We start from the raw sequence: 12,602 nt of genomic DNA on the forward strand, positions 1-12,602 counted from the left end.
GAACAAAAAAGCGAAACTGTACACGAGGCGTTGAAGATCCTTCTTGAATGGTGCAAGAAGTTCGGCTCCGTATTAAGGACACGTTGGAGCTATGTTATGAGGAATGCGATCGAACCGCCGCTTGTGTAGCTGTTCTCTAATAATTAATTAGCGTACTAGTTGCCAACTTATAAGCGCTTTCAAAGGAGATAATGAAATCCTGTTCTGGGACACTTTGCCTGTCTGTCACTAAGATAATTTGCCATCATCACATTCGTTTTGGTAAATCGTCTTCACGCCCACCTCGACAAAATGTCACAACCCCAGAAAAAAAAATTAAACAAGTCCGTGTTCTCATTTATGTTTTCTGAAGATTGGATATTTGGAACGGGGTTGAGACGAGGGTCATAAATTCGGCGGAAAGACCAGTCAATCGTAATGCACCAAAAGGGACCTGCAGCATTATCATTCTAATTTACAACCCTCCGCGGCGATAAATTTCGCATTTGATGTCGCATATATAATTAAAGATAAGAAAAACTGTAATATTCATAAGGTAATTAAACAGCCCCGTTAAATATGCATGGAGCAAGGCGGTTTTATTGAATTTTTGTTTTAAGAAACTATGCCACCGACAGTACACACATTGTCCGCCATATTCCTCAGACTCGGAGGCTCCGACCAACACAAAACACTTCATATTTAATAAAACGAGACAAGATACGGCCACTTTAACTAATGTGAACTAAAAATTTCGTCTTCGCTGACCCAATTCTCACATAATTTAAAGCGATGTTTTAAACGAATTAAAATCAAACGAGTTTTATTTACATATTTTTAAACGTCCACGTTGCGACAGTTGCACGTCCCTATTTATTGTCCATGATCCCGATAAAGCTCGTCAAGGACATAATGTATCTACAGGGTATTATTGAAAGTTGTACAGATATTTTCACCACGAGCTACTGGCTTCATGTAGAACTCGGAAAAAATATTTAAAAATTTAAAATGCGGTTTCCTTGTTTTAAAGCATATTTCCTATAGGTTACTTCGCATTGGCGTACATTTTATAAAACATGATATACAGGGTGTATTTTAAAAATGTGCTGAAATTTTACCTACGAGGTTGTAGGACAACGTAGGAAACTAAAAGCAATTTAAAAAAATTGTAGCTCAAAAAATCAAGGTCATTTAATTTTTTGACATTGAATTTTTTAGATATTTTTTGCGAGTTCTACATGAAGCCAGTAGCCCGTGGTTAAAATATCTGTACAACTTTCAATAACACCCTGTATAGTCCAGATCGTCACTTACTGGACTTATTATCCAGATTAAAATTTACTCGTAAGGGAGAATTTGCAGGTGGCGCTACTTTGCAGTAAGAATGACGTTAATTCTGCTTCTCGATCACCGATAGTTATGGCGACTGATCCAAAACAAGTCAATAAAGTTTTGGCAAATCATTTGATTCGATACGTGTCGTCAATATCGACCGTGATTAATACATAATTTAATAAAGCTTCGACATTGTTAGCAGATTGATTTATTTAACAAATTTAAAATCCGAATCCAATTTCTACTAACGAAAAATCCCACGTTTGTTTTCCGCGATCGATACTAAAATTTGCGGACCTGATTCGCAAATATTTAGATTCGAACTGATACGGGATCAATAATAACGTGATGCCCTTTTCATTAGGTGGCCAATAATAATGCCACAATCGTTACACTTTCACAAGTCAATTAAGTGCTTTCACTTTCCGACACCCGCCATATTGGCCCAAGCGCCATTAATGTCAGTCTGGTATTTCAATTTCCGTTTCACGTTCGATTAGATTTTACTAAATTTATAAATATTTCTCATATTTTTCTCCTCCGAATATTCTAATTGATAAAAACAGTTCAGAATAAATATTTGTTGATCTAATTCGACCATAAATGTCTTCGGAAATGAGAATAAAACGACCTTTCAGACAGTCTTTCAAAGTTTGATTTCTCCAATTATCCTAATTACGTTATATTTTTAAAAGGCACTTACAAAGAGAGCCAAACTTTGTTTCTTCATTTACTTCATCTGCAAATCGCAACTTTTCGACACTGCGTCTCAAATATCTCCCACCAACACATTATTTGCGTGAACAAGAAATTATTTATTTATTGTGTACGCTGGAAAATAAAAAAAAAAATCCGGAAATCTTTTCAATAGGGCGAATTTAGTTTTTAATATTTCACATTTATAAAATAGGTGTAAGAAAAATTAATTTGATGAGGATATTTTTTTTTTAATAAAGTATACTTTGGAAATAGCTTTGAGTTACCTGTTCCCGAATGCCCAGAGGAGTTTGAAATTTATTCGTGTTTCAGACATCAGATATTGTCATTAATAAATCGCATTTTATTAAAATTCCTCGAGTTCTGAATTTGATAACGTCAACTCGATATATTAATAACGGCAGATACTTTTTTTCTTATTTCTCACTTTGTCTCCGATATTGAGTGGCACGACATTTAGAACATTTTCGTTCACTATTATAACACGATTACTTTCCCGCTTCCCTATTTTCATTAGTGACACAACATTTTTTTTAATCGGCTATTATGTATTATGCGAATTTGTTTTTAAAATTTTCGTAATTAAAAAATAAACGACGTGAAAGGAGGACCATTTAAAATTAGCATTCTACGTATCGCATCGTCCTTTCATTAAAACTTGTTTAGTATCTCTGCTCGGTGAAAGAATCGCTATTCATAGTTCGGGGCTTTGCCTTGTTGATCTTCCTCAGATAGTTTTGAAAGTTGATCATTAATTATAGTGAAACAAAATAACGTACATAATCAATGAAAAATTGCAACTTTCGATTGAAAAATTAAAGTAATATTATTGTTATTTTGGAGCGGAGCGGAATGATCGGAAACACCATTATTTCCACCTTAAAATTAATGATTTTTATAATGGATCGTAAAGCAATTTCGCAAAACGAGTTTACGGGGGCCGACCAAAGGGTTACAATCTGCGTGATATTTCGCATCCTTATGGTCCGCAAATTGACAGCGTGGAGTAATGATCTGGCGTTATTTGCATATTTTATGCGCCTTTGTTTACAACAAAGACAATAAATGTCCAATTTTAAACGATCGATTAAACAGTTTAGTAATAAAGAAGCAGTAAACTGAGCCGGCTTGGATTCAGACCGATTTCGTAAAGGTTTATGGAGCAAACTTGACAAAAATGCAGATACGGTGACCTTTGTCTCGGCTATTAACCTTTCCATTCTTAATTGTAATTAATTAAGGTACGATGCTAATTTTTATTTAATTACTCTGTTTATAATCAATATTCGCCGGTCGAGAGACGGATTCCCACCAACGAAATTATGGCGGAGGCGCCGGGTTAGAGCCCACTCTCGCCACTTATTTCTGCGAGATCTGCATAGAGTAAATTAGTGTCGGATATAAAAACGTTTATTGGGTGGACTCGGCAAGTAGCTATGTTGATTAGTGGATATTTCGTGTAAATCAATATTTGCTCGGCAAACGATAATTATTATTGCGGGCACAGTGCTGCGTTCACATCAAATATTATATTCCGGTGAGCAATAAATTCAGCCGTCAGATTTCTCGGTCGCATAAACTTCAGTCGTGCTGAAACGTGTTTGGCACGAACTGTTTTCAGCATTGGTCTCAGTCTGCAACCGTTCAATCGGTTCTCTTCTCCTCTAGTTAGTAGGAACTCAGATCGGAGCGAGAGTGCCAACAGGATTGTTAGTCCTTTTTCCGACTTTGATCCCCGCCGATATTGATATAATCGTTAATATAATTGCCGGCTTTGTGACCTCGAAGCGGAAGTTGGCAGGTAGATCTCGACGGCTAGTTCCAGACGTTTACCGCTGAATAGTAACATGCATTAATTTACTTTGACAGCACAAAACGTAAATATTTGTTTGGTCACTGTTTGCTCGATTTAGTGCCATGTCAAATATCAAAGGCTCTATTTACACTAATCAGGAGACATCATTAATTGGATTTTTTGTCTTCGTTGACCCAGCTCAATGTATTCAACAAGACAATCGTCCTCTAATTTGTTTTTTTTTTAATGCAGTTGTCCAGGAAAGAATCAGATGTGCATAGAGCGATATTGATTTCCATTGCGCTACGTTATTCAACACATTGTTTAATTTCAACTCGGCTAATTATTATGCCACTCAATTATCTCGGCGTAATGTCTCAAAAACGGTACAAGGAAATTAAAAAAAGTTGAATAAATAAGATAATGTGTACATGTTGAGTTGAAGGCGACTAATTAAAAGAACGTGGTTGGCGCGTTCGAAAAAAAGGGGAAGGTAAAGTTGGACTAAATGGGTTTACAAGTCCCAAACGATGCTTGCATTAATATTCATGTCTTGGTGCAGTTGGACAGATACCGGTTTGTATCACACCTATTTAATTGTGTAATGAGTCCCATTTTGCAGTGCACGCACATCATGGAGGCCTCCCTGATGGTAGCCTCCTTGTCAAATTCGTTCCGTTAACCGAATTCCGGAATTAACCGGGGAATTTGTGACCGAGCGTTTAATATGGAACCGTATTAATCATTTAAAAGTTGTAACTTTTGTCGATCGTTTTCTGAAGGAAATCAAAAATTACAGGGAACAATGGAATCAGGAGAAATAATTTTCCTGCGGGGAGGTTCGTGTTGAGTGTGATTTACAAAATTGCTGTTTTTTTTGGTGGTCGTAATGAATGGAGCGATGCGGTAGTTCGGTCGAGTTTTAAACTAGGGGAAAGCATATTGGGCAATGTGGTGAATGCAAGTTGCATTAGAGAATAGCTACAAGCTGAGAGCAGCAGCGATATCTATTTTAAACAAGTTCCTTTAAAGAAAAGTTAACGTGAAATAGAATTGTCTTGGTAAAATGATTAATTTTTTTTGGTGTGGTGAACGAGGAAAATTATAATTTAGCTGTTAAAAGCCCGGGGCGAGTTTATATAACTGCACGTCTGACCCCTTTGAAATATTGTCTTGGGATTGCGACAACGACGAGTAACCCTGAAGTCCGCAACATGGTGGGCGTTCATCAGTCGACGGTGCTTTCCCATTTGGGTATAGGTGTGTGTGTTTGGGTGGAAAAAATATGTAAAGGGTCGGCGGATAACGAAACGAAGATCATGCAGTGGGCTAATGATGGCCCCGAGCCGGGCCCCATTACCGAGTGCCTCAATTTCGCCCCTTTTCGTCTACAGATCTCAGTTCGGCTTATCTAGCAGTATCAAATGCGCGTCTCGTCCCACCCTGTCGCTGTTTGTCGTAATTCGGTAAGTTGCAGCTCAGTTCACGTACGTTATGGGTTTGCAGGAAGAAAATACCGAGCGACCGTAATAGAATTTCGTTTATCACGGAATTAGAAATTTCGTTGATGCACTTTATGAAATATCGGAGGTTCGTTTGAATCTGAGGGAAAAGTGATGCATCAAGTGAAAACAAGTCGTAAAGGTTTTACGTTTTTGACCTCGAGTCGTCGGTACATTTAACATTGATGAATAGCGGAAGACGCGTGGAGTTAAGACATCGATAGGTCAGGGATCGAGCGGCGAGGTAGATGAGGTAGGAGAACACGGCGTGCAGGTGTCTAGACGGAGCACAGACGTAATCTGCGGCGTGTCTCAAGGAACCTGTCGCGCCGAGAACACGTCGTGCGCGCGACATGAAGAACCGGCGGCAACAAGTCAAGAGGGGCCAAGTGCGGCGAGCTCGGCGGCCACCTAGCACCTACCTGCTTTGTTGTTGGAGGGCGCGCTTTGGTTGAGAGCGGTCAGCTTGGTGGCGGTCTCCAGCTTGGCGGGGACCGGCAGAGGTGCTGGCGTGGACATGGTGGTCATGGCCGGGGCCGGCATCATGAGAGTCGACATGGTCAGCATCTTCCCGGAGCCGGGACGACTATGTTCTACTAACGCGAGTATGCTACTAGTGCAGGTACGAAGTCTCACTGAAGTTGCACCGGGTCTAGATCGACATGTCCACTAGGTGTCCGTGCGGACGCGCTCAGCCGCGTGGCCCGCAACTCGAAGACTGGAGGCGCGCTCGTCTCATGCCGTCGTGGGGGTGGTAGGGCGCGAGGGCGCGGGTGTTGCACTGTGCGATCGCGAGCGGCGGGCGACTCCAACTGCCGACTGCGGCCCGGCGGCGGCGCTTTCCTGCGCGCCACTTGCCGCGCGCGCCTCGACCAAGTCGCTGGGCCACCACGGGGACGGCGTCTCTTCGCCTGCTGGACCTCCAGAAGCCGGGCCGCCCCCGGCGTATTGTGCCGCAGCGGCTGATCCGCCGCATTGTCACATTCAAGGCATTACACGCTCTCGATCCGCTCCAGGACGGAATCCGCTTACTGTCACACGTCACGCTCCTATCCACGGAAAACTGACGAGAGAACAGATGTCGTTTTCTGCAAAGGAGGATTTTCCACGAGGCTCACCTTACGAAATACTATCGATCAAAAATTGACCAAGGACTCTACCGATTTACTCACCGCACTAGGTGGACATGTAACAGGTGGCCGACTCGCGACTAGGCATATTTCCATTCCGCATAATTATACTCGTTCTAGAAAAACTCTCTCAGTTGCCCGAAAACCGTACGGCATCAAAGCAAACACTTTTTACACCAAACAAATCAGAACGTAGCTACTCTACAAACGGTTCTCTGAGACTCTTCCTGTCCCGTTAATTGTGTACACCTTCATCAAAGAAATTATACAGTTTTATTATTACTAACAAGGGGGCACGGCATCGAGGCCGGATTTATCCATCATTACGGATATTTCTATCAACTAATGATAATTCCTTTGAAAACATTATTTATATTATCATTTATTTTGGTGCACGCCCACTTTTTACACGACATCCACGTCGGAGTTTGCTCGCACGACATGACAACACTGAAATCAAGTAATGAAACTGTGTAGTACTGAAGTTGCAACAGAACGCGGTTTTCCCAGCGGTCACCTATCCAAATACTGGCCGCGCCCGAGATTGCTTAACCTCACTTATCGAATGATGATGACGGCGTTGAAATTTGTAAAAAATTAATGAAATATGTATTATTAATGTTATACAGGGTGTCTCCAAATTCGCGAATTCCGAATTCAGAGCGAGGTAGGGAAGGACCCAGTGGAGCTCGAAAAATACTTAGAAAAAAAAATCGCTCTTCCTGAAGAAGATATAAGCACTTAAATTTTGTTCAATACATAGCAGCCTTCATATCCACAATTACAAAAATTTAAGATTTGTTTACTCCAAAGTAAAGCTATTCTTCAAAAAATTGTTTTACGTTATTATTCTACACCATAAATAACAATAAACACTGAACTTTTCAGCCTGTATTTGAAAAAAACGCAGTTCAAAGAGTGCACCTTCAGACCAATGTATCTTTGTGGGGGGTCCCAAATTTTTTTTATTTCGAAATTTGGACTACTGAAAGGATCCGCTACAACGCTCTGAATTCGGAATTCGCGAATTTTTAGACACCCTGTATGTACTATGACAAAATTATTGTTCTGAGTTACAAGGTCAAAATAATTATTTTCTAGAAAACAAAATGTTTTTGCGGAATTACAAGTTATTTAAAACGCAGATAATATCACGTTTATGATAAAAAAACCTTTTAGTAATTTTTTTCAAGACAGCTTTAAAAGATATTTTCGTCTAAATACTATTAGTGAATTATTGAGACTTCTTAAGTGACCTTTGATCAGCTTATTTTATTTGGACTATCCGTCATCCAGAATATATTTTTTCGCCTTCCGTAAATACGTTTAACTCAACTTCTAGTTTCAAGTTTAGAGTTTACGTCAATATCAGATTATGGCAATTATATAACTTCTTATCAGAATTTACTGCTATTCTATCAGTTCATTATTCTGCCTGATAAATTTATTAGTTGTCAGTCTATTCCTTGAAGGAGTAAAAGTTTTGGTGGCACAGCAGCTTTCGGTGGCAGCGTACGTTGTGGTATCGACAGGATTCTCTTCTCTAGTTTTAACAACTATGTTGGAGAAAAAACTTCTTCCGGTAACAGCAACAGTAACAACTTCATCAACCGTATCAAACACATTCGTACAGTTCGTTTGTCTGAACTTAACGTTGAGAATGAATTTTACAAAGAAACTTTCACCCAAAACATTGTCTTTTGGAGTGTCAGGTCAAACGAAAAGCTAGATCTGGTGAAAGATTGGAATATCATTAAATCGCGATGATCATTTGCATGATTCTAATGAAGTGCAAGAGTTGTTAATGTCTTACTTGTGTTACCTTAATTTGACAAGTATCTTCATCTTTTTGTGGAAAATAGAACTCGCAAGATGTTTTAATCTGCCTTGTGAAGTCCGCTAAATGGGTATCCACTTAGCTGATGAAGTTGTAGATATACGTTGAGGTCGCCTGTCAGATGTGAAGACCGCCAAGTTAAATATTTTTTTTCCATTGATACGAATATCGCATTGAGGGTTGATAAAAAAAAACTTTATCTTATCATATTTTATTTGAGTAATTGGCAATGTGAAAGTTGATAGATTTTGTGTTAAAAATGAATCGATCGTTTCGTATTTATTAAATAAGTTATTTCCTGGTTGAAACACTCAAGTTTTCCACGTTTTTGAAGGTCTATGACGTTTCGATGAAAGCGCTACACAGCAGATATTTATGAACCTACTGAGAGCTGCCGTCTCCAATTACATTCCGTGCACATCCAGAAATAGTTTTCGCACAAAATCAATTTCTGAAGCGTATGTCTGCAAGATCATCAATGAATGTATTGATAGTGGTAGTAGTAGTAGTAGTGGTGGTGGTAGTAGCGGGTGTAGTAGTAGCGGTTGTGTTGCCGCTTTCAGGTGATAATTATTTTGTAACTAGGGTAATTAATTGGGTGTGTGTCTGGGTGAAAAATATCGGAGCTTTGTCAATTTTCGCTAGCAAGGGTTACAACAAAGGGATTTATTTGAACCTAAATATGTAATGATTTACAATTTCATAGCAGCTCGAGCGTACATCCACAATAACTGGGTGTAATTATCGTGCGCTTTTGTAGGGGCGTCGGTCTGGGATCGACTGTGCAAGAGCTGAAAGCCAGGGGTGCACTACCACTACGTTCAAACAGAATACAGAATCAGGCCTTCTGCCCACTGCCAGCGTAGCAATGTCAATTTCAAATGTCTATACTTCGGCAGGTATTGGAACCTTCTGTGCATGATAAGTGCTCGAGGATAAACTATATCGGAATTCTATTCAAATTGGGGAATTTTTTATATGTTACAATTTTACCTACACAGGTTCCTCGCAGTCGAAATTTTTACGTTCACGACAAATCCTCAAATTCAGTACATGAGCGATTCAACTTAACGAAGACGGGTTCTAAGAGGATTCACTTGAGATATTCATTAAGGATATTAGTAATTGCTTTCATCATTTTCAATATACATGTACTGAAAGTTTCCTGTATGCATGACAACTTGCTAAAGACAAATTTAATTATTTGCATAACTTGCCTAAACGTAATTACGGCATGTCTGGCCCTCAGATGGTTCCTTATTGCCAACAACGCGAAGAATTCAGACGTCCACCATTTAAACGTTTCAAAACTTACATTTTTCGCACGAGTGATCTTGAAACTTCCTCACTTTTAAATGTATGAAAATATCTTTTCATAGATCATTTGTGCATTAAAATTTCTTTTACATTTACGCGTGCAAGAAAATGCAACAATTTATTTGATTGGATTTTTTTCGCTATCTCTTTTAGTTTTTGAGATACAGTATGTCCCAAAAGTACCGCCTTTCCTTGAAGGTGCGTCATCTAGAAGTGTTATGGAGTACTGAAAAATAGTTTAAAAAATTCAATATCTACTTCTACGGTGACCCCTGAAATGCCTGAGCGCGTTCACGGCAACATCGTTAAAAGACCCAACGCATGTTTAGACGCAAATGGGTAAAATTTTGGACATTTATTTCAATAAAATAATTTTTGTTGAAGTGTTTGATTGTTGTGTTACCTCTCAAGCTCATCAAAATGGTTGCCTAGATATTCAATAATAATGCTATTTAGTATTTCCTAGGTAGAGGTAATTCTCAAGTTACAGCGTTGCCTTTTTTATATTTTAAAATTGCGTTTATTTCCTAAATGGAGGGTCAGGATTTAAAAAAAATATTTTTCCAGCACTCTACCACATCCCTAAATGACGTACCTGCAAGGAATGGCGGTACTTTTGGGACACTCTGTATAAGCGACAAACGGAGAAAACCTCCGTGATTTCATCCTTTAAACATGCGACTCAGCAGATCATTTTTTTTGGGTGTTTAAATTTTGAAATGAACTAGAAAATGTAAAACAAACAAACCTAGGTTGCGGGTGTAAAGTAAAGTAATCCTTGTTGCGAAAATAGAGATAGGTTTTCAATCACAACAAGGTTTTTTTAGGTGTGGATGATGGAATAACTAGTTAAACAGGAAATGCAGTCGTGTTTAGAAAGAGATAAAGTGAAACTCCAAATGTCAATTATCGTCAAGTTGCAGTGTCTCTACTACGAAATTGTTTAATTTTACAATTTTATTAAAGATAACTTATATTATTAATTAAATCTATGAAACACAGTTACCAGATTTGATCGATGTCGACAAATATCCGAAATATCGTTACTTTTAGAAACAAAATCCCGGCGCCTCCACCATATCTCCATTACGTACATTTGTAATTTTTATATACCGGGTGACAACAAATTTATTTTAATTGAAAAAAAAATGAAAAATAAAAAAGTACTAACCAAATTTATAAACAATAAAAAATCTATTCTAGTTGCTCAAAATTACCTCCATGTTGTTTCAGACCCAGATACCTTTTAAAAAAAAACAAATTGATGTTCATCTGTCAAAAACTGGACGCAAGAAAAAAAACTAATTTAATATGTATTGAAGTGTTTTGAAAATTATTTAATTTATTCAAATTGGATTAATGTAAAAAATTTAATTGACCTCAAATATAAACAAACAAACATCTAAGGTTAAATGTTATGTACTTAAGTTGATTAATTATATTATATGTTCTAAGGTTAACAATAAAATATAATGCAAATGTTGAAATTATCTCCCGCCAACCTTTTGGCACTAATCGACATTTTGTACACTGCGCTCAATAATGTCGCGAATTCTCTGCCGTAAACCTTCTAAATTGTTTAGTCTATTAAAATAAATCTTCTATTTTAAATTAACCCATACAAAGAAACAATTTACATTAAAAACTAAATTATTATAAATTCAATTATTTCGTCAAATTACATATTTAAAACCTTAGGCCCTTGGTGCAAAGAAGCCACCGATTTGATTAATGTCATCGAAAACAGACTTATTGCGGAATCAGGTGATTCAAAATTACAGAAATTCCTTTTCGAGAGGATTTCCCTTGCCATTCAACGTGGAAACGCTGCAAGCATTCGGGGCACTTTTCCAGATTCCGCATTATATCGGAAATTCTTGTATTGTAAAAGAAAATTATTATGTACTTCATTAAAAATTAAATTAAATTTTTGAAGTAAAATTTGTAATTTTCTTAAAAGAAATTGTTACATAAGGTCCCATTTTTTTCATTCATCATTTAGGAAGAAAGGTCTATCAGAAGAGATTTAAAAAATTGGTGATGACGTCATTGCGCAATTACCAATGACGTCACTTAAACAAATCGTGCCTCACAGGATGGCATTTTCTTAAAAACATCACATGAATTTGTTCTAAACTTTATGTTCACACTGTATAAGGGTTCGATCTAAAACATTCCCTGACAAACTCAACCGGACTTAAGTTTGGACCATGGTCCATATCTCATTAGGGAAACAGCAACTGTTTAGTACATAATTAGCAACGAGTTCAGAAGTCAGGGAAGGAACGAGATTAAGAGAGTAGATTAAACCAACCAGAAGATATTTCGAGTACCAATCACCTACGGTGTTTTGAGTTTTGTTTGTTGTTGACATGATCATTAAAAAATTCTAAAATATAATTTTTTAATGGAAAAATGAAAATATGCTAAAGTAGAAAACAATTTACTGATTAATTATAAAATTGTTTGTACCGAAAACATCCTTTGGGGACTCTAGTAATTGGAGCTCGACTAACTTCGCCGTTCGTTCTTTGGGAATGAGTTACTTATTTTAAAATATTCCAGAATGTATATTTTTTAAATTTTTAATGTGGTTAATTTGTGGACGTTCCTAAATATAGTTGTCGGTAGTAGTTGTGTGTAGAACCAGGGCGTCATGAATTTATAAAACGTAATGATCCCTTTGTCGTTCGCAAATGGATGTAGAGTAGGTACCACAAGGATAATTGCGTGTAATTCGTTTGCTTTATTTATCCAATAAAAGCGAAGTAATAAGTATAACATTCAATTATTTATCTGGCTGGCAACGTGTTGATTAAATAATAAACATCAAAGTAACATTTCATGTTTCGAGAAATTTTACAAAAGCAAGAGGCTCCGTTAAATTATGAATAAGGATTTAAAATAAATATGTATTTGAAATTCGTCGAGAAAGCTGACAAGTATTCTGTAGACGATGAAACGATTCGGGTAGGCTAAACATTTATTTA

The 12,602-nt window shown here is 37.6% G+C and overlaps 1 protein-coding gene across 4 annotated transcripts in view; it reads right to left on the reverse strand.

The window, feature by feature from the left end:
* LOC138140000 (nucleolysin TIAR) overlaps positions 1-12,602 on the reverse strand; it is a 235,537-nt gene that overhangs the window by 65,861 nt on the left and 157,074 nt on the right. The window contains exon 1 of one of the 4 annotated variants that reach the window (XM_069060650.1): positions 5,751-6,327. The exons of the other annotated variants lie outside the window; for them this stretch is intronic. Coding sequence (XP_068916751.1) covers positions 5,751-5,895 — 145 coding nt within the window. The 5' untranslated portion in view covers positions 5,896-6,327. Of the gene's footprint in view, positions 1-5,750; positions 6,328-12,602 lie in introns of those variants that run through there. 4 annotated transcript variants of the gene reach the window in all.

Source organism: Tenebrio molitor, chromosome X, assembly GCF_963966145.1.
Source record: "Tenebrio molitor chromosome X, icTenMoli1.1, whole genome shotgun sequence".
Classification (NCBI taxonomy): domain Eukaryota; kingdom Metazoa; phylum Arthropoda; class Insecta; order Coleoptera; family Tenebrionidae; genus Tenebrio; species Tenebrio molitor.